Here is a 23,904-nt window from a genome sequence, read left to right as displayed (position 1 = left end):
AACCATTCATTTTTAACTTAATTTTTTAAAAAATGTTATTACTGCTCCATAAACCTTAAAAGGCAATCAGAACATTCAGGGCTTTGCTTTGAAAGTTTATAGAGCGTGTAGGGGGATAAAATTTATAAAAAATGGCGGCTCTTTTTCCTTTTCCCCCCTCCTGCAAATTTTTATGAATGAAGTTACTGTTCACTTTGTCCGATTGTCATGAAAATTGACATGCAGACTAATTAGGCCATGACAAACATAATTTGTCTCCATAATAAACCTCGTAAAACCACTCGTTAGACCATAAAGTTCATGTTTGAGTGAGGTGGGGGGAAGGAAAAAGAGCCAAAATGGCGTGTGGGGGATGATTTTCACAAAAAAAAATCTCAAATTTTTGAGAAAAAATTTCTTTTTTTTTTACATTTAATTTTTCCATGTTACTACTGCTCCATAAACCTTAACAGGCAGTCGGAACATTCAGTGCTTCGCACTGATACGAGCAGTCTTGTTTCTTTTGTTACAGCTTTCGAAAAAGGAATGGAAATTAGTATCTTTGGGGTGGTTTAGTTTATATAACCTATTTTTGGTTATCTAATTGGGTGTTTTTACTGCAAAGTTTGTACACCTCTTGAAAATTTTGGCTATGCAGTCTAAATTAATTAGCACTAAAAGAGTCGATGAAAAAGTGGTCTTTCGTTTAGTGTTCGTTTTTATTAAAACTCTGTTTTGACTATTTTTTTTATAAATAATTCATTTCAACCCACTGCCTCCATCAAGAAAAAAAACATAAAGAGTTTTTTTTTAATTTCAAATGTCTTGCATTGTTACTGTCGGAACATTCTCAGCTAGTCTCACGGCAACAATTTTTTAAAATTTTTGTGTAACTTTGTGCATCACTTGTATTTTTTGTCTCTAATATTCATACTATGAAAGGACGTACAAAATTTTTTTCTTTTTTAAATAAAATTATACAGAAGCGCAGCTGTGTTTACATAACCGGTGTAGCAGCAATTTTAAAAAAGTATAAATAAAAACAAGCGGAAAGTGAAAAATCAATCTGAACAAACGTTGAGTCGAAAATGATAACTTAATCGAAAACAGCGCGCCCACCAGCTACCTTGTTTCATGTTTCACCTGTGATCATTTTTCGTAAAGTTATGAGAGTTTAGAGATTGCCATTTTGGCCATTTTGACCAATTTGGGGCAATTAACGCGCGATATAATTCGAGCTATTAACGCGTAAGCGGAGATTTAATCCGTCTTAGAAATCGTTCCAAATTGGTTGAAACAAGCTCATTTTCCATAATTTAGTTGTTACATGGAGCAAATCTATCCTTTTGTACTTTATTTGACAAGTGGGGGGATGATTTTCACAGAAAAAATCTCAAGTTTTAGAAGGAAACCATTCATTTTTAACTTAATTTTTTTTTTTAATGTTATTACTGCTCCATAAACCTTAAAAGGCAATCAGAACATTCAGGGCTTTGCTTTGAAAGTTTATAGAGCGTGTAGGGGGATAAAATTTATAAAAAATGGCGGCTCTTTTTCCTTTTCCCCCCTCCTGCAAGTTTTTATGAATGAAGTTACTGTTCACTTTGTCCGACTGTCATGAAAATTGACATGCAGACTAATTAGGCTATGACAAACATAATTTGTCTCCATAAAAAACCTCGTAAAACCACTCGTTAGACCATAAAGTTCATGTTTGAGTGAGGTGGGGGGAAGGAAAAAGAGCCAAAATGGCGTGTGGGGGATGATTTTCACAAAAAAAATCTCAAATTTTTGAGAAAAAATTTCTTTTTTTTTTACATTTAATTTTCCATGTTACTACTGCTCCATAAACCTTAACAGGCAGTCGGAACATTCAGTGCTTCGCACTGATACGAGCAGTCTTGTTTCTTTTGTTACAGCTTTCGAAAAAGGAATGGAAATTAGTATCTTTGGGGTGGTTTAATTTATATAACCTATTTTTGGTTATCTAATTGGGTGTTTTTACTGCAAAGTTTGTACACCTCTTGAAAATTTTGGCTATGCAGTCTAAACTAATTAGCACTAAAAAGAGTCGATGAAAAAGTGGTCTTTCGTTTAGTGTTCGTTTTTATTGAAACTCTGTTTTGACTATTTTTTTTATTAATAATTCATTTCAACCCACTGCCTCCATCAAGAAAAAAAAACATAAAGAGTTTTTTTTTTAATTTCAAATGTCTTGCATTGTTACTGTTGGAACATTCTCAGCTAGTCTCACGGCAACAATTTTTAAAAATTTTTGCGTAACTTTGTGCATCACTTGTATTTTTTTGTCTCTAATATTCATACTATGAAAGGACGTACAAAATTTTTTTCTTTTTTAAATAAAATTATACAGAAGCGCAGCTGTGTTTACATAACCGGTGTAGCAGCAATTTTAAAAAAGTATAAATAAAAACAAGCGGAAAGTGAAAAATCAATCTGAACAAACGTTGAGTCGAAAATGATAACTTAATCGAAAACAGCGCGCCCACCAGCTACCTTGTTTCATGTTTCACCTGTGATCATTTTTCGTAAAGTTATGAGAGTTTAGAGATTGCCATTTTGGCCATTTTGACCAATTTGGGGCAATTAACGCGCGATATAATTCGAGCTATTAACGCGTAAGCGGAGATTTAATTCGTCTTAGAAATCGTTCCAAATTGGTTGAACGAAGCTCATTTTCCATAATTTAGTTGTTACATGGAGCAAATCTATCCTTTTGTAATTTATTTGACAAGTGGGGGGATGATTTTCACAAAAAAAATTCTCAAGTTTTAGAAGGAAACCAATCATTTTTGACTTAATTTTTTTTTAATGTTATTACTGCTCCATAAACCTTAAAAGGCAATCAGAACATTCAGGGCTTTGCTTTGAAAGTTTATAGAGCGTGTAGGGGGATAAAATTTATAAAAAATGGCGGCTCTTTTTCCTTTTCCCCCCTCCTGCAAATTTTTATGAATGAAGTTACTGTTCACTTTGTCCGATTGTCATGAAAATTGACATGCAGACTAATTAGGCCATGACAAACATAATTTGTCTCCATAATAAACCTCGTAAAACCACTCGTTAGACCATAAAGTTCATGTTTGAGTGAGGTGGGGGGAAGGAAAAAGAGCCAAAATGGCGTGTGGGGGATGATTTTCACAAAAAAAAATCTCAAATTTTTGATAAAAAATTTCTTTTTTTTTTTACATTTAATTTTTCCATGTTACTACTGCTCCATAAACCTTAACAGGCAGTCGGAACATTCAGTGCTTCGCACTGATACGAGCAGTCTTGTTTCTTTTGTTACAGCTTTCGAAAAAGGAATGGAAATTAGTATCTTTGGGGTGGTTTAATTTATATAACCTATTTTTGGTTATCTAATTGGGTGTTTTTACTGCAAAGTTTGTACACCTCTTGAAAATTTTGGCTATGCAGTCTAAATTAATTGGCACTAAAAAGAGTCGATAAAAAAGTGGTCTTTCGTTTAGTGTTCGTTTTTATTAAAACTCTGTTTTGACTATTTTTTTATTAATAATTCATTTCAACCCACTGCCTCCATCAAGAAAAAAAACATAAAGAGTTTTTTTTTTAATTTCAAATGTCTTGCATTGTTACTGTTGGAACATTCTCAGCTAGTCTCACGGCAACAATTGTTTAAAATTTTTGCGTAACTTTGTGCATCACTTGTATTTTTTTGTCTCTAATATTCATACTATGAAAGGACGTACAAAATTTTTTCTTTTTTAAATAAAATTATACAGAAGCGCAGCTGTGTTTACATAACCGGTGTAGCAGCAATTTTAAAAAAGTATAAATAAAAACAAGCGGAAAGTGAAAAATCAATCTGAACAAACGTTGAGTCGAAAATGATAACTTAATCGAAAACAGCGCGCCCACCAGCTACCTTGTTTCATGTTTCACCTGTGATCATTTTTCGTAAAATTATGAGAGTTTAGAGATTGCCATTTTGGCCATTTTGACCAATTTGGGGCAATTAACGCGCGATATAATTCGAGCTATTAACGCGTAAGCGGAGATTTAATCCGTCTTAGAAATCGTTCCAAATTGGTTGAACGAAGCTCATTTTCATAATTTAGTTGTTACATGGAGCAAATCTATCCTTTTGTACTTTATTTGACAAGTGGGGGATGATTTTCACAAAAAAAATCTCAAGTTTTAGAAGGAAACCATTCATTCTTAACTTAATTTTTTTTTAAATGTTATTACTGCTCCATAAACCTTAAAAGGCAATCAGAACATTCAGGGCTTTGCTTTGAAAGTTTATAGAGCGTGTAGGGGGATAAAATTTATAAAAAATGGCGGCTCTTTTTCCTTTTCCCCCCTCCTGAAAATTTTTATGAATGAAGTTACTGTTCACTTTGTCCGGTTGTCATGAAAATTGACATGCAGACTAATTAGGCCATGACAAACATAATTTGTCTCCATAATAAACCTCGTAAAACCACTCGTTAGACCATAAAGTTCATGTTTGAGTGAGGTGGGGGGAAGGAAAAAGAGCCAAAATGGCGTGTGGGGGATGATTTTCACAAAAAAAAATCTCAAATTTTTGAGAAAAAATTTCTTTTTTTTTTTACATTTAATTTTTCCATGTTACTACTGCTCCATAAACCTTAACAGGCAATCGGAACATTCAGTGCTTCGCACTGATACGAGCAGTCTTGTTTCTTTTGTTACAGCTTTCGAAAAAGGAATGGAAATTAGTATCTTTGGGGTGGTTTAGTTTATATAACCTATTTTTGGTTATCTAATTGGGTGTTTTTACTGCAAAGTTTGTACACCTCTTGAAAATTTTGGCTATGCAGTCTAAATTAATTAGCACTAAAAGAGTCGATGAAAAAGTGGTCTTTCGTTTAGTGTTCGTTTTTATTAAAACTCTGTTTTGACTATTTTTTTTATTAATAATTCATTTCAACCCACTGCCTCCATCAAGAAAAAAATCATAGAGTTTTTTTTTTAATTTCAAATGTCTTGCATTGTTACTGTTGGAACATTCTCAGCTAGTCTCACGGCAACAATTTTTTAAAATTTTTGCATAACTTTGTGCATCACTTGTATTTTTTTGTCTCTAATATTCATACTATGAAAGGACGTACAAAATTTTTTTCTTTTTTAAATAAAATTATACAGAAGCGCAGCTGTGTTTACATAACCGGTGTAGCAGCAATTTTAAAAAAGTATAAATAAAAACAAGCGGAAAGTGAAAAATCAATCTGAACAAACGTTGAGTCGAAAATGATAACTTAATCGAAAACAGCGCGCCCACCAGCTACCTTGTTTCATGTTTCAAATTATAACCCTTTATTTTTACGTAATTATTATATAAGCTTGGATGTTTGACATAGAAGTTTTTGACATATCGGGTGATTACCTTAGACTCATCAACAACTGCACAAATCGGGCGCGTTTAGTGATCAGTTGTGTCAGTTGAATACCAGACCAACAAGCCCAATTACAAAAAATTGACATCAAGGTCGGGATCAAAAATGTGTAAACTAAAGTTTTCCAGAGCTAAAACAACAAATTTTAAATGTGTGAGGTGTACGACAAAAGTTATTTTAATTTATTTTCTGATTCAGTTTTTGTTTTGAGAAAAAATTGGTCATATTTTACCAATCTCATTTGTTAATTAATGTGATTTTGTTTTTGAATAAAGCATTTTTAGTTTACCGGTCTGGTCCGCCCAATTTTGTTTAATGATACATTGATTTACTGAACTACTGCCAGTTTACTGCTCTAGCCCTTGATGATCGATCTCATTGTTACAGAAAAACTGGTCAGCGATTTTTCTATTTGTCAAGGTAGTAAGTCAGATAATCAATGTATCAAAAAAATCAAAACCAGGTGGACCAGATCAAAACACTAGCAGGTAGGTCAGCAAATCGATGTATCAGTAAACCGAAAACAAGCGGACCCAATCAGTAAACCGAAATTGAATTGTTCAGTTGTTTTGATTTTATTTGAAAACAGAAAAATGACAATGTGACAACTTTTTTTCCCTGAGATTGAAAATTGAATACAAAAGAAATAAAAAATCCCATAAGCTTTAAAGGTATAAATTATTTCTATAAACCTTTAATTCCACCATTGATGTTATTTTTGAGTAATTTGGTTGAATAATCTGGTAATTTACTGAAACGTCAGTTAACTGAACGCAATTTCAAAAACTGATGTATCCATGCACTGTAAATTAAAATGTAAAGCCATAAACCGAATGCTTAATTGTCTAATTTTTGTAACTGCTGCATCTATTTTTAAAAAGGTCGTTTTTTTGCAGTCATCATTACGGAAGTTAATTTTAAAAAAAATTTCAAAAAGGGGCAAAAACTTTTTGATCCCGCGATAAAAACAAATCTATTTATTTTATGAAAACTTTGCTATCACTTCCAGACATCAGAAATTAAGCCGCAAAACATGAAAAATGGGCGAAATGCTTTTTTTCCAGAATTTGTTTAAAAAACGAAAATTTATTTATTTTCGATCAACATATCAATACTTACAAAAAGTTTCTGAAAATAAATTAGATTTTGTTGTTCACAAGTTTAAATTACCATTGCGATGTCAAGCAAAAATTTTGAAAGGTTATTTTTCTCTACATAAAAACAAACGCGCTTAAAAAAACCCAGCAACATCTATTTTTCTGAGTATAAAAAAGCTCAATGAGTAAAACAATTTTTCTGCGGGTTTTATCTTCCTAAGCGTTCAAGCCGACTAAACAAACGCTTCACATGTTTTTCTTTATATCACACTCACTAGAAATCATTATGTATAAAAGCGGAAAGAAAAAAACAATTGTTCACCAGAAGTAATGAAATCATTGAAATTCTGAAAATTATGATTTTTTAATTACTGCTCATTTTAAAAAAAATTGACAAAAGTATCAAATTATTTTAATTCATTTTGATGTAAACAAGTGAAAATACTAAGCTTAAAATTTTCCTTTCCCCGACCAACAACAACGGTGGAAATTTTAGTTTATTTTTTTTTATTTGAATCAGGTTAACACCAAAAAATCTCGTACGAGTTTCCACGAATTATCTAATAAAAGCTTTTTTGAGCTGCAAGATCAACTTCCACGTTTTTTGCTGTGATAAAAGGGTACAGATTTTGGCTTCTGATAAAGAAGAGTTTCTTTAAAATAAATAAGATTAAATAAAAAAATTTCATTGCAAGCACAAGCGAAAACCAGGCTAAAGTAGGTTCAAAGTAAAAAAAAGTTATAACTAAAAAAAGTTCTGCTATGTGCCGGAATTTTACCTTCGACCTGGAGATTAAAAATCACTTTTTCCAGCATCTGCGACATGGTGCTTAACAAAAAATAAACACAAGGAGATACAAACAATTCTTATATCGACTCATTTATATTATAAACTCCATTGCACTCTTATTATAACATTAAACGAACAGAAATCAATTGCTGAAATAGAAAAATTTACAAGCATTATGCTAGTCAAAAATTAATAAGTATGTTATCCTACAACAAAGTAATTCATTTGCAATTACCAAAAAATTTTTTGATAAAAGTCTATGAAAATGCAAAGTTGTAACCACAAAAAAAAACTATTCACAAAAGTTCTATCAAACTAGGGAAAATTGCGAAATCAGTTGTTATTTTTTAAAACATTTATGCAAAAGGGTAAAACAAAATAACTTCAACAGCAGACGAAAATTTTATTGTTCAAAAAATTTAAAACAAACGTCATATTTTGTTATAAGATTTTTTAAAATTTGTATCTTTCCCGTAACACTAACGATTTTCAGACAGAAAAGGGTCAACGCAAATTTATTCACTTTTTTTCAAACATTTGAAAACTTTTTGAATTGTATAAAATTAAATTAACGACAACTAGGGTGCAAAACTAATATGAAACAACATAAAAGCAAAAAACATGGAAGTTTAATTACGGCAAATATTGAGTTGAAAAATTGCAAAAATCTATTGAAACGCCTAATCAATTATAGCATATATCAAGTGAAATGACAAATTTAGGACAAAAATTAAACATATGAGTAATTGATTTTTTCAAACTTCTGAATGTTTTTTGCCATTTCAGTTCTATTAGGTAGAGCTCTTAAGAAAAACTCCAGGAAATACATTTGGTTAGTTAAATATAGTTATGGCTGCTCTGCATGCCAAAAACAATTTCAGTCATTCTAGTTTCATTTTTCGTGTGAGCAAAATCATTTATAGGTAAAAAATCTAGTACCCAGTTTCAATATTATTCATCTATTGCATGAGTAAAAAGCAAAAAAAAAGCAAAAAAAGAGCGTCAATTATCAATGCACTTATTGATTATACTAGAATGAAATGCCACGTTTTGAATCTCATTTTTTGATCGATAAAATAGGCTGGGAAATTTTACAGCCTACTTGTAGCTAAAATACCTTAAACGAACTAATTATTTTTGTAGAAATTCAGTTTTTGATGATTTTGGATTATTTCTTTTGGAATTGAACAAAACGAGAGTTGTTCTCATCAACAGTAAGAACAGTCTTCTAAATTCCACTGCGTTGAAAGAGCAAAAGAGCACGTTGAAGGCGTTTCCAGACCCGCAGATCGAGATAGTTGTCGAAAGTTTGCTTTTGCAACAAAGGCCAGCTTAACAGAGGGGTTTAATTGTTTTACAAGCCAATCTCGGGGTTGGATGCTCAGACGTGCTCAAAATATGGTAAGCCTTGGTACATGACAATTTTGTTTTCACACTACTATAAGAGATATAACTTATTAGTTGCAAAACAATGTGGAAAAATGGGGTACTAAAAACCACGTCAAATAATTGTTTTCCGTTTTTGTCTTCGAAAAAAAATAACCGGTTCAAAGAGCCAACAAAAAAAACATCATTTCAACAATGCCAAATTAAAAAACCTGTTTTACTTGGACACAAACAAAAACACCAAACAAAAGTTAAAGCACCGAAAAACCACATTAAAATGCAAATTCAACTTTAAAACGACAAATTCAATTAAAGCTTAGAGAGAAGGTATTTGATCTAGCGTCTTTCAGTCGGTTTCATTTTGTGATTACTCTTAGATACAACAATACTAAATGCATGTGGGAACAACTCTATCAGCTTTAGCTAACGTTTTTTGATTTTTTCTTTCAAATGATCCATCTTTCATCTTTTTCTGCCGCCCGAATCCCGCCACTTTTTCCAATACTTTTTATCCTGAACTTTGTGTTGCGGACTATTAGTTCAAAGTGCATTGAAAAGCTCTGAAAATTCCATTTTTTTCTACATAAATCTATTAATCTATTAGCTACAAAAAATTTAGCCCAATTTTTAATCCTGTTTTTTTCTTTTCTTTCAAAAAGCAAAAAACTAGAAAAATATGTTCGAATATTAATTGAGTCTTAGGTTTCATTTTTACACTAGTCAACCCAGTCCTTTTTTTGAAAGCTTTATGCTAGTCGAGCTGCATAATAGTAGATACACCGACGTCCCTTGTGTTCAAAATTGCACCCTGATAAGTATAATTCCGTTGTCAAAGGATTAAACTCGGATAATGAAAACAGTTTATTTGAGTGCAAGAAAGCCAGGCTAAATCGTGGTAAATTTTCGACGGGTCATTTTCTAGTTGTGCGAAAATTTTCCAGCAAAATTCGAAAAATACCCTAAGCACTGTGAGACCAATATGCTAGATGCACAGGAGTGTCAATGTTATGGTTGCTGTTATGAATCTAGTTTTAAAATATGCCGAGAAGAATCACAAAACCATCTGCATTTGCAGTTCAAAGCCTCAAACATTTTCTAGAAAACTCCTTCATTTCAAGAAACTACATAGATTCGTACAACCGGCCAGAGACAGTTTTGAACTTTCTGTCTCTTAACAAATTTTCCATCTCAGTAGAAAAACTAGTTCATAAACATTTTCAAAATTTTGCATTTCATCGAGGTCTATAGAGCTTTTGCCTTTAAAACTCTAGCCCATGTGTCCTTCGAACTTTTTTCTTTTAAATTTTTAAGGATGGGTTATCTTTTTTCTCATGAGATTGACAAACCCCTGCCAATTTGATTGATTAGTGGCTATAAAAACTCATCTAATGCTGAAGCGGTAGGTAGCAAAGAGTTTTCGACTTGTCAATAACTGAAAGTATATCAAATGGTGGGGTCAAATTTCTGTTGCATATTTATGCACTGAATGACTTCTCTTCTTAATCAAAAAGTAAGCTATCCTTCTGAGTTTGGTTTCTGCAAGCATAAAATCTAAAGTTTAGCAATAATCTATAAATACCATTCGGCCATTTGAGATACTGATTCATCATTTCGGTTTTTAATTTTTCCTTCCGAGTTTAGATTTTGTAACGTTTTGACTGATTTTGACTATACTTCTAAAATAGCTTAACTTCTGACTCGCATACTCGTCAAAACATTACGAGGCCAAAGTGTGCACTGGCTATGCGAACAATTTTGTGTCTGTATGTTCCTGGAATCCAGAGACAAGTCTTTAAACATGTTAAACTTGTCGGAACCATCAAAGAAAAAGAAAGAACAAAAGAAGAACAAAGGGAGCGTCCTTGTTGCGGAATCCGCTTACAATGCACAAAACACACAGTTTGGCCTCGTAATGATTAAGCGGATCAACCGTACAATCCCCCATTTAATCGATTTAGGGAGGAGAAAATATAATATTTTCATAAGCTAACTTTGAGTTTAGCCTAGATCTGTTCATTATTTAAGCTATTTTTAAAGAAAATATAATTCAAATATTAATTTGTGTAATTAATATCATACAAACACAATACCGCATAAAAATGTAAAAACCAATTGTATTCTCGCGTTTGTATGAAATGTTTATTTTATACAGAATTATTGCATCAATACAAGCTTGGTAAGTGTTTTCTAAGGTAGATCACTTAAGGGGGGATTGTACGGTTGATCCAAATAAGCTGTAAATGTCACTATGTCCCTGCTCAGCGGGGGGGGGGGACTATTTTAGGCGAAAATAAAAATGTTAAACTTAGGCGAAAATTTTGATGTGTACATTTTAGCAAAAAATGTATGTGATTACTTAGGTCATTCCTTTGCTACATAAAAAATACACGTAATATGATTCAAACAGCAAATCAACGGTAAAATAGTGGCCACTCCAGTCGCGCCAACGTGTTGCGAGCTTGCCAACAGAGGGTAGGACTCTTTACAAAAATTAGAGTCGGTTATCGCCGCGAAGCGGCGACGCGCGCCCACAGGCGACCTTGAACCATAAACGCCTTTGTGGTCTTTAACCGCTTCTTGTCAAGGTCGTCTGGAAAATTAGGGGGATTTCTGCTATAATATTCACTTTTATTATCAAAATATTTGCTTAAGCGTAACACTTTTATTTTCGTCATATATAGTTTTCGCCTAATATATACAGCCCCCTGCTCAGCTAATTGAATCAAAAATGAAAGTGTGGATTTCATAATTTGAATTGCAGGTTTTTTTGCTAACTTTTCCATTCATTTTTTAGGAAAAAATTACTCTACACAATCTAAATTATGAATTACAAAAAGACGATCAATTATCATGGATCCACTGGTGTTGCAAGCTGAACCATAACACCAAAAAGCGTCACATCATCTGCTGATATGTAATTCGGAAACTCGTCTTTTGAGATGAAATCCAAAATTCCTTTTTCATTTTCCTCCAGTTCATTGCTGAATGTAGTTTTGAAGTCTTTTCTGTATGAAATTGCTCCATTCGGATCTTTTAAGAATAATGAGACAACAACATTTTTGTTTTCTAGAAAACCTGAGGGTGCTGATTTATTAACAATAGATATGCAAAACGAAACAGATTGATTAGTCGCTAGACCCGCGCCATTCAAAAAAATCTTCGGTACAATTTCTGCGATGACAGCTTCATTTTTGCTCGGTTCAATCATTGTCAGCGTGACTGGTCGTGTTTTGAAAAATTGCAGCTCAGTTTTGAAGACTTCCTCGGTGAACCTTTAATTAAAAACAAGTTGAACTTTTACGCAAAAAGACATATTTCGGATCTACTTAACAATGCTAACCTTTCAAAAAGGTAGAGAAGAGACTGTTAAGTAGCTATGTTAGTCGAATTTGCGACCAAAAAATCAGAATGCAGCAAAATTATACTGCTCAATAAAAAGCTCAAGCGCTAATTTAGTATTTATTTATAGGGTTGGAGAGGTGGCGTCCCTCATGCTTGAAGGACCGAATGCTTGAAATTAATTTTAGCTTACTTTCAGCCAATCAGAGTTGAGTATTCAAAATCTAAAAATAAATCGCGAAAATCTCAAAGTCAGAAAATAAAACCAGGCCATTAGTGTTAATATTGACCGATTAGATAATAAGCAGATGAGTTTCAAGACTGAAAACGCTTATGATTTTGAACTCATTAATCTTGATGATTATCTGAATAGTAATGCGGTTGTAACCCGCAATTTGTAATATTTTTGATTATTTTCCACTGATTTAATACATTTTCTGTTAATAATGACTTCGATATTGTGAGAAAGGCATTTAGCCAATAGAAACGCTTAGCGATTTTGATTGGTTGAAATTTTTCAAGCATTCGGTCCTTCAAGCATGAGAACCCTCCCCGGTTGGAGATTCTTGAGTAGATACCAAGGGGGGTGGGGGTTTGGATTGTTAAGTAGATCCCATAAACAATCTAAAACAAATTCAATTTCATCAGAGGTTACGATAATAACAAATAATAATAAATTTTGGTGAATTATTCTTTAAGGCGTTTTGGGGCCTTATGCTCTAAATGACCCGAAGAACTATTTTGAAATTATTTTGATTTGCAAAAACTCAACATTAACTAGAATAATTTGAATAGCTTTAACCAATTCTCAGAAAAAAAAGGAAATAATTTTTTAGGTTTTTGGCTAGTAGCAATTAAATTGAATACGAACAGGAAATTTGAATCAAATAATTTTTTAACATTTCCATAACGGAACAAGTTGTCAATCGTTGGCAACATAATTATCTACTGAAAACGTTAATTGCATTGCATGATCATGTTGCTTGGTTTTGATTGGCTAATCAGACTCAATTCACAAACTTTCAGTTCAAACTTCGCCAATTGTAGAAATATTGATTTTGGGCTGTTTAGTACATTTTGCCTTCAACGCTTTTAACTTTTCATTTAAATATTGATATATCAAATGTTATATTAAACTTACTTTTCGAGAGGAGACGTGTGTTCCATCTTGATGACCAACATGTTGTCTTTTGAGTGGACATTAGTCAGTATTAAGGTCGATACTTGGTCTGGATGAGCTATAATGTATTCCAAGATCTCGTTCAAATTATCTTGGGGTGTTAATGAGCTCTCGCTAACAGAAGTCACCATACAAAACAGTACAGCGATATTGTTTCAGCTGATTCGACTGAAGCTACAATTTGAGTTTGTATAATGAACTATCTCTGCACTGTAAAGTGAAAGAAGTCGAAGTTAATGTCGTCATGGTCTAATTTTGAACATTTCAAGTCACGAAGTAATGTTAATTGATGGTAATTGTTAGTTGAAGTACATAACTCCGTTTTCGTTCATTTATCATACGTCACTTGAAGATCAATCGGCTTTCGGCACGCCTTCAGATAATTAGCTTCAGAAACCAAAAAAAGCAAGCGTTCATATCATTTATAGAGCTCCTACACCTAATCCTATAAAAGTTGATGTAGGCGATGACTTGCAAATACTTGAAACTATAACTATCGGTTTGTTGATAATGACTCATACATACAGCGCTGATTTAAATTATCCGGACAAAATGAACGAAACTTGAAAATTTAAATGCGTTTTTCTCAAATTGGGTTAAGAAAACGACGATAACAAAAGTTGCTTTAGAATTTTACCAGAACTATTATGCCAAACTTGTATAAACTTAACATACAATGCGATGTAATGACAATCAATTTATGTACATATAGACAAAATAATTACATTTTATCATTATTTGATACAGTCTAGTTTAGTTTAGACATGACGTCAGTTAATTTGCCACAGACTCTCAATAGTGAACCCCTCCTTCGGTTTCTCCACCGCCAACCCCAGTGTCTCCGAGAACACTATCTCTCGTTTCTCCCCTTCGTCGCCCCCACCCGCTGCACTGTAGTAGGCGGCCAACGTATCCTGGTGTCCCGTTTCGATCTCAACATCATCCACAAGATTCTCCAGTGCCTTCGACTCCTCCCCCGCATTCAGACCCCCTGACTCGACTACAAATTCCACTCCCAGCTGTGGTTTCTTGTAATAAGTCTCATAATACGCAAGTAACATTTTCAAAACGTCGCCCAATTTATCCTCGGGGTCTATTTTGAATCCCAACACGTAACCTCCGCTGCTTCTCGAAGACTCTATCACAAGTGCGGGTCCGAAACGTGAATTGCGCACTTTGAGGTTCTTTATTTGCACCCAGGGAACGGAGACGTTGAAATTAGTTTTGGGGGTGGCGTGCCATACAACTCTGACGTTCGTTATATACATCAGGCCTAGATTGCCTTGTTCGTTCGAGAGGTTCCAGACTCCGTCTACTCGTTCGAACATCTGCTCCAAAGGAAGCAACATCAGATCTTTTCCGTCCAAGATTGCACTTCGTAATTTCAATTCTCGATACAATTTTGTAGTCTCGTATGCTCTGTGAACACTGTACACAGTGGTATACAACTTTGGACTTCCTGGGATAAGATTTGTGAAAATGAACTCAAATTTTGTGCTGTTAAATTTCGTCAACAGATAAAGAGCTTCCGTTTCGCCGCCCCTCAATTTAGACGATGCCAGTTTCTTTGTGATGTTTATAACTGTGTTTAGACCGACAGATAGGTTGATTTTCGGGAACTGAACCGAATGCCAAATGAGTCGTAAGTTGGTGATTATAAGTCGGCCTCGAGCTCCGTTGTTTCCTTTCGTGTCTTCGATTGCCTCCAGTCTGTCAATCACAATTTCGCCAGCACGGGGTCGCAGATGGTTCTTGCCGAGGTCAAACTTCACCTCCCTGTCTTCCCACAGAGCTTCGTAATGACTTTCTTCCATATTGCTCTGAAAATGAAAATATTTGAAGAATTACTCATTCTCTTTTTCATTCTTCATATTCTGACACAGAGCCATTCAAAAAAACATTCAAAGCAGGGCCTTGATACAACTAATTGAAACCACGCTAATCTCTATTATTAAAAATAGCCAAGCTACTATTCCGCTAATTACAAAACTTTGGAAATTCCGAGCTATTTCTGTTATGAAGAAATTTTAGCTGGATTTCTAAAATGAAATATTGAAAACTTGCGTTGTTTTTCGAATGAGTCATATTGATTATAATATTCGGTTTTTCTAGGATTTTATGAAAGTAGCCTCTATTTTGAAACTTTGCTACGTGAGGCTATCGGAGATGTCAAAACCCTGTTTCAAGCAGTTTTGCACCTTTCAGGTTTGAGATTTGATTTTAGTTTGGTCTTAATTTGAAACATTCTTACAACTCACATCAGTGCCGCCAAAATTTTCGGAAGTAAAAACACATACGAAAGACTGGAGCGTCCGTATTCTAGGTTGATAAAATAAAACAAGGTGTTCACAAGTCTTGCACAATTTCAAAAAAAAAATTATCGGATATTTTAAGTACAGTATCCGAATCTGAATCAATCAGTTTGAAAAATCCGATTTGTTGTAACGAATAGACTGCTTTTGATGACGCTTACAAAAGAAATCGGACAAAATCGAAGCTAGTCTATTTGAATTCAAAATCTGTTCATTTTGAAGGGTTACAATTGCTGTTGACTTTTACTAGCAGCACCGCTAATGAGCAATCGCAATCTTATTCTGAAACAGTAAAAACTATTTTTACACAGGCGAAGAAGAGCTTCGCACCACTTGCGATCAAAAATGAATGACTATGATATAAATCAAACTAGCGTGTAACGCACCTCCGGTGCTTCGAATTTTTAAAAACTCATATAAAAAACCACAGATATTGAAAGTAAGATCTGCACCCTTTGAGTGTACTCTGACAGCACCCAATTACAGGGTGGTTGGTAATTTCAAATTTTGCAAAAAATTTTTATATTCAAGTTTTTTAAATTCAAATTTTGAAAAACCATAACATTTAGTGAAATTTTATACATGAACTTTAAATAAACTAAGAAACGTCTCATCTCGGAAACTTAAAGTAATTGAGCAGTCGCATTTGGACGCAAGAAGTGCAACTCCTGAGAGTACTCTTAAAGTACCCAATTACAGCGTTGAGAATTACTACCAGGATGTGGGCAGTTATATTTGATGGCAAGATTCGCAACCCCTGAGAGTACTCCGAGAGCCCCTAACTACAGAGCTAACAATTTCAAATAACAGGAGTTGTAATTTAAGTTTTCTGAAAAAACATCATATCTCGATCAGTACAAGGATTTGAGCTGTCAAATTTGGAGGCAAAACTCGCAGCCCCTGAGGGACCTTCACAATTTGCAACTACAGGAACCTAAGTTTTTTTTGAAAAAATCATAAAAAACGTCATATCTCGAAAACTACAAGAACATGAGAAATGATATTTGGAGGCACGATTCGCAACCCCTGAGAGTACACTCACAGCACTCAAATACACAGCAAAGAATTTCAGATTTTAAGAAATTTTTTAAAACTAAATTTTCTAGAAGTTTTTGAAAAGTCTTGAAAATTGCCGTATCTCGTAAGCTAGAAGGATTTGGTTATTCAAATATGGAGGCCAAAATTGCAACACCTGAGGAAACCCTATCAGCATCCCACTATTTGGTTGCTAATTTCATACTTGGTGAAATAAACACTGAATGCAAACTGGAAAATCGAAAAAAAAATCTTAGCCATTGCAATATACGATATAGCTTAAACGTGAAAAACTCTTTTGTTAAACATGCAAAAATAAAACATTGAAACAGCTCAAACAAGGCGAGATAGTGGAGCCCACATTTAAATATATAATAGATTAAAAAAGAACAAAATCAAAAACAAGGAAAAAATTCCAAAAATCGTTTTTGTAAGAAAAATTGCAAAAGAAGCCCAAGAAATCTAGCGCAAAATTACCAGCATCATTAGAAACTTTACACAGTGGCAAAACGCAGCTTACCATCTTTTGCGACACAACAATGTATGAAGATGATTACCAGCAAATAATAAGACAAAGTTTTTTTTCAATTGCAAACTAGGACAAAAAATCCTGAAACAAATTTATTGAAAACTTTACAAAGAGCTTTCAAAATGCTAAAAAGAAATTAAACGTTTCTGCGGGACCTAAGCCGACAAAAATAAGCAGACACGAAAACTTAGAAAATTTACGGTTTAGACAAAAAAAACATGTACCGCCTGATATCGAATTTCTGTGATTTGTCGTCTCAAGAATGGGGGTTACCACTGCGCTGAATGCACAGAACACGTCTTGAATTTGTAAAGAAAACATTTAGTGGACACAGAGGCGAAGTTGCATTTCCTATACACAAGCAAAAAATGACCGATAACGCTACTGGGAAAAACTGAATGAGTAAAACTTTGAGTCAACAAAATTTGTTAAGTGATGCACGCCAATAATGACGCATCAGCAATCAATTTGAAAAAAAAATTACCAACTAGCCTGCCTCAATTACAGAGCAGTCTATGAAGCAGTAATAACATTAAAAAATTAAATGTTATAAAAAATGAAATTTTATTTTTAATTTGAGATTTTTTTGTGAAAATCATCCCCCACACCCCTTATTAAGTGAAGTGATAAATTTCGCTCCCAGTAACAAATCAAACATGGCAAATAAACTTCCTTCAACCAATTTGGAACAATTTTATGACGGATTAAATCTCCGCTTACGCGTTAATAGCGCGAAATATATCGCGCGTTAATTGTCCCAAATTGGCCAAAATGGCAATTTTTAAACCCCCATAACTTTACGAAAAGAAATCACAGTTGAAATAGCTTTTCAAATTTGAGCTCAGGACAACAATACTTTTTGAATGATATAAAAAGTCCCGTCAAACGAGGCTAGTTAAAAAGTCGAAATTTGTCTGAAGAAAAAAAACCAACCCGAGCACAAATATTCCGTTACTTTCGTTACGAAAGTCGGAACAATTACGTTTACTTAGAAATAGGCCATCTGCTTTTAGTTGTAGAATTTGAAAAACCAAGGACAGTCACCAGCAGCGCCAGTAGCACAGACCGATCCGTCCGAAATTATCATTAGAAAACTATATAGAATGCAGTCGATTTTCTTTTTTAAAAAACAGTTCAAAAATTAGCCGCACAACTTAAAAAAAAAACGCCTTTTCCAACAGTCACTGCAAAAACATTCGGGCTAAAGATTTGATTTTGATTTTAAATTATTCTTAATTGTTTTAAACTTATGGAAATAGTAGAGTGCTGAGTTAAGTTATCCGGACACAATGAACAAAACTTAAATTTTCAATAACGTTTTTCTCAAATTGGGTTATTTTTTGTCAAAAAATTCTTGCTCAAAAATTTTTAAGAATTATTATGATCCAGTTTATTTTGCATTCGGAACCAAAACTTTATCCCGAATATGGGTCATTTTGACTTTTTATGGTCAATTAAAAATTGCGCTAGATCTAATGAGTCAATTGATGAACAAATTATATATAGTAGCTCTTATATAACTCCTATATAGCCCAACAAAGTTTTAGAAGAGCATAACCTCATCTTTGGTTCTTTTCATTTTTGTCTCATCTAAACCCAATTTGAGAAAACGCGTTAAAAATTACAATTTTGTTCAAATTGTCCGGATAATTTAAATCAGCGCCGTTCTACTCAAATTAGGTTCTCACAGCTTACAAAAAAGTTGTCAAAGAAACACCATTAAAAATACGGAAACAAAAGTAGTCTTGTTTGATTATTTATAATGCTAGCATTCTACACAATACTTGCACAACATTAAGAGTTCATAATCAACGGCTACTTTAAACATCCGAATCTGAATCACTCAGTGTACATACAATTTTTTCTGAAAGAGACAATTTATATGACCACCCAGTGATCATGCAAAGAACAAAATTTGACAACGAATCAAGCGTGTCAGTTTTCGTCCCAATACATGCCAGATGTTTATATCAGCAAAAAGCATTGTTCGATTTAAGGATGTCAAATTTCTGTTGACTTAACTAGCTGCGTCACTGATGAGCAATCACAGTTTGTAGTCTTACATCAGCATTTCGTAGAGTTAATATAATCCTGATCAAAAACTTGGAAAATAAACATGATGTTTCATTGCAGCCAGATTCTTCCATTTTCTAGAGGCTTTCCATGAAAAGAAATGATTAACTTCTTTCAAAGTGTTCAAAATCTTTTAAATGTACAAAATTCAACTTTTAATCTCAAAATCTACAATGTACAAAATTGAAGAAAGCACAAAAAAACCAGCCGAGAAAAATCCGTCTGGAAAAAAAACTGTCGACAGGGAGATCAAGACAACCTTCTCGGTATTATAGGCAAACACTTTGCGATTGAGACCTTAAAGATATAGCGTTCTTCAATAGTAATCACCAAGCATCATTGAATGTGTTTTAATTCAGCATTTATGCACAGCTCGCTCAAATAATGCAAAGAAAAACCTTTTGTTATGAATTCTGCTATTTTTATCGAAAAATTTGACTGGCAAAAATACAAGCATTGCTTGTATAATTATCAATTGGGTTTCTTATTGAGAACTTTGTATACAATTGAAGGCTTCTTCAAGCTATGCTTTTTTTACTCAAAACTTGTGTAGCGTTTACTAATTAAAACAACTTGGCGTTCGTTTCATTTTTTTAACGAAACTTTAATCAATAACTACGTGTAAGGTAGTTTGATACTGCAGATTTGTTATGTTATCTGCTCATCCAATTCAAACCCATCAATTTCTCAACCCACTCATATAATTTCTTGTGTGCAATCACGCACATTAAATTGAAACTGAAGTATGTCGATTGATAATGGAAGTGATGCAAGCTAAAAGAAATACAAGGCAAGCAGACCGCAGACCTTTTACCAAATTATTCAAATTTCTTCAAACAAAACAGTCCGCATAAAAAGTTTCACAAATTAAAAAAAACTTATAGCTAGCTCGTAAAAACCAACTTTTGTATATAACATAGAAGCAAAATTGCCCTTCGCAAACCCTATCGAACTCAAAAAAATGGCAAAAAAGTCGGGGTGCATAGAAAATAGTCCCATACAAAACAGTCCATAGCATCAAAACAAAGTCTGAAAAAAAACAGCCAAAAACATTCTATTTTTTTGGCCATTATCGTTTGGCGCCGACATATTTGATTTACGTTTTCATCGCTACATCAAACATGAGCGTAATTAACGAACAGAGAACAAAAAAAACAATAAATCAGGCAAAAATCTAATACGCCATCAGCGGTCAAAAAACCAAAAATCGAACCATTCAATTGCAAATCAAATGCTGCCGTTATAGTGGTTGATATGTTCTTAAAATCTGGAGATCAAAGGATCGATTCCCCAGCAGCACAATAATTTTCCGAAATTCTGAGTTTGATTAAATAAGAAAACGGTTAAATCCAGCTACAAAAAAGATTTCAACCTAAAAGATTCGGGTGAGGGGAAAAAGGAAAATGAACAAGTTGTATCAATCTATCAGTGTGTCGAAACTTTTTTCTTGAAAAGTTGTATTGCTTGGCAATCGTGAATAAATTTAAGAACTTAAAACAAACGAAAATTTTTAATTTGTTACTCTAACTACATCCTCTCAAAAACTCTATGATATTGTTGGGCTCTTACAACCTGATCGAAATCATTAAGTTTTGTCGAGATTTTGCTATTTCTATCTTTTTGGGTCGATCTAATTTCTGTACCGCTCACAATTTTTCGAACATTTTGGCATTATTTTGTTCGTCCTTAAACTTCTTCAAGATTTTTAGAAAAAAAGGTTGTTAACTGTTCGCCAGCTTTACGAAATTGCTGTTTCAACCTTCACCATTGTTGGCTTGGTGAGCATCATTTCGTAATCGATGATGGCAACTCCATTTTTTTTAGACAAACCTGGGTTTTCGTCCTCCCTAAGTAAGTAAAAAGTTCAGAAGAATAGAGCACCGATTGGCTTGCTTCAGATGCTATACTTTGAAGATGCTTTAACATAGCAGTGACGTCATCTACGGACAGAAATGCTGGTGAGGGGCCAGAAGAAAAGACCAGCAATTAAAAACTAGTCAGCGAAGACGGCTCCGCTTGAAAGAACTTTGAAAATGAAAGAACTTTGAGACTCTATGATTCTGTTATGAATCCCCTCCCGGCAAGGAGTCGCTTGCCTCAACCAATTAGCTTCAAGAAGGATGTTACACCTAGATTAATTGATGCATAAATTTTGGGAAAAGTTTGCTAAACTTTGCACCAAGATATGCGACTTGGTTGGGACAAATTGACAGATCTCATAACAATTCGCTCGCTTTTGTGATAATCCGGCAAAATACAAGCTCACCTTGGAAAAACCAAGCAAAACAAATCTAAACGAAAGCAAAGAAAAACCGTATTAAAACTGAACAAGCGAGATCTTCAAATTCTTCAACATCTTCAAGAGCAAAACAGTATCTATTTCTATTAGTTCAAAAATATTGGCAATATAAATAAACTTTCAGCTTCTGCATGTTACCAAACGCAAAATTTAACACTGACGATACAACACAACAATAAAAAGAACATAAGTCGAAAATTGATTTAAATGTTGAAGAAAAATAGGTGAAACAAAAGTTTCGTATGTCTCGATAAATAACAACTAGGGGCACAGCAAAATCTGGAGGTACGCGTTTCATATTGAATGAATTTGCTATACTGATGCGGCACGAAAAGTGTGATTTCAAAAATTGGGAAAAACCTGTTTTTCTACTAAAATAAGTGAGAGGACTAAAAAATTTTGAGACAAAACAAAATTCTTACAAAAATTAAGAAACTTATGCAGAATGGATTAAGGCAACCTGTTATTTCGATTGACCCCAAATCCCAGATTTGTCCGAAAAAAAAAAGACTTTCAAAAAACGGTCAAAAGTCAAACATTTGACTTTTCCGAGGGTGATAACTGTGTAAAAAAAACTTTGTGAGGGCTGCTAAGCCAGGTGAGCTGTTCAAAATAGTTCTAATCATTGACACCAAAAACTCAGATTTCAGAAGATTCGTTTTCCAGTAAAATCCAAAAAAAGTGTCAAATAATGCCACGCAGACATTTTCGAAGGCCGTAGACAGAGATCAAGTAAACGATATTCTAGGAGAGTATGCAAGCAAACAGGAGAGTAGGCGTTCTTTCAATTGATACCCATTTTGTGAAAATCAGTAGAAGTTTGAGGAAATCTAAAATATCGAATGAAGAAAAATGTAGGAGTATATCATACACTAAAAGCAACACTAAAAAAAAGCGGGCACAGCAAAAAAATGATTCCAATTACAAGTAAGCCGACAACAGCTAAGCAGACAAAGAATTGGCCGACAAACTATTTGAAACAGAATTTTTCCCGTTTGAAAAAAAACAGGTCCTGGTCAGATTCGAACCGAGAACCTTTGCCGTCCAAGGCATTTTCGTGGCCTTTGGGCTAAGTTGGTTGGGAACGCTAGAAAATTTGAATACATTATGACGCAAAGTACCACTAGAGATTAGTCCAGACGTATCCTCTGAACAAGTTAATTACGGGAAAAAAGTCGCAAGGGTAATCAAGTCGAACAAAAAAAAACAATGAATACTTAAGACAATTGCCACCTATTCATCAAAATTGAATTTACAAAACATATTCTACAGAAAATATATAGCTACAAGAATTACTTATTTACATATCATCATCATCTGGTAGTTTATACACCCATACTGGTATTCGTTGGTGTTTGGCAACTTTTTTCTTTTGTTGCATCTATCTTTCTTTGATTAGAGGCCCAAATTGGCGTTGTTTTTTGGCTTTCATTAGCATTCTGTTTGTCAAAAATTGTTTTCGTTCTCATCTCATTGAAAAAAAAACGAGGTCTCAAATTTTTTTAAAGTCATATTTTGTTAGACCTCGTTGCTAGTTGCACCACTCTCCAGTATTCAGTATTCAAAGGACTACTAGAACAAAGCACCATTAAAACAGGAACCATTCGAAATCGGCTTTTTAGTCCAACACACCATATTCTCAGAAGCTGTATAAGTAAATGAGGTCCAATTAAAACTGAGCCCCAGCGAGCGACGCTTGCTTCTTAGCCGGGGTCAGCATTGACATCTCCTTACAAATCGGATACTCCGCCTTCATTTGTTCACGCGCACTCTCGTACTTGTCACAATAGTCACTTATAAACTGGTAATACCTTCCAGACTTCTCAATGTTTTCTGCTTTGATAGTGGGCGAAGTGATCACTTTACTAAGCAATCTTGCTAGATAAAAGTTGGCCATCAACGCTGGTCTCACATACATTTCCGGAAACTGTTCCGGCTGCTTTCCGTTAATGTCTTCGAATGTCTTCAGAAATTCTCGGAAATATTTCATAGACTTGCTTATACTGCTGTTTATTTTCTTGGCACTAGCTACTGAGACATCCTTCTGTTCTTTGAAGAATTCTTTCTGCAGGTCAGCGGTGTCTAAAAAATAAATTATCTATGAAATAAATTGCGCGTACAATTTTTCTATTCATAAATATTGCGTGAAAAAATACCTGTAGACGAATTCCCTACCACTTTGTGAAAATCAGTAGAAGTTTGAGGAAATCTAAAATATCGAATGAAAAAAAATGTAGGAGTATATCATACACTAAAAGCAACACTAAAAAAAAGCGGGCACAGCAAAAAAATGATTCCAATTACAAGTAAGCCGACAACAGCTAAGCAGACAAAGAATTGGCCGACAAACTATTTGAAACAGAATTTTTCCCGTTTGAAAAAAAAAAACAGGTCCTGGTCAGATTCGAACCGAGAACCTTTGCCGTCCAAGGCATTTTCGTGGCCTTTGGGCTAAGTTGGTTGGGAACGCTAGAAAATTTGAA

General features: G+C 33.9%; 2 protein-coding genes across 3 annotated transcripts in view; one reads left to right on the top strand and one right to left on the bottom strand.

Annotated features, from left to right (window-relative positions):
* Positions 1–23,904, top strand: part of LOC134856990 (sugar transporter SWEET1-like) — a 468,950-nt gene that overhangs the window by 319,047 nt on the left and 125,999 nt on the right. The gene's annotated exons all lie outside the window — the stretch shown is intronic.
* LOC134856987 (Bardet-Biedl syndrome 5 protein-like) overlaps positions 11,392–23,904 on the bottom strand; it is a 37,781-nt gene continuing 25,268 nt past the window's right edge. Inside the window, exons 2-3 of the mRNA XM_063873306.1 lie at positions 13,135–14,991; positions 11,392–11,926 (exon numbers count right to left, since the gene is read on the bottom strand). Of these exons, the coding sequence (XP_063729376.1) occupies positions 13,944–14,987 (1,044 nt within the window). The 5' untranslated portion in view covers positions 14,988–14,991 and the 3' untranslated portion in view covers positions 11,392–11,926; positions 13,135–13,943. The remainder of the gene's footprint in view (positions 11,927–13,134; positions 14,992–23,904) is intronic.

The sequence above is a fragment of the Symsagittifera roscoffensis genome, chromosome 1 (genome assembly GCF_963678635.1).
Source record: "Symsagittifera roscoffensis chromosome 1, txSymRosc1.1, whole genome shotgun sequence".
Taxonomy (NCBI): Eukaryota; Metazoa; Xenacoelomorpha; order Acoela; family Convolutidae; genus Symsagittifera; species Symsagittifera roscoffensis.
This window is presented reverse-complemented; position numbering and strand designations above follow the sequence as displayed.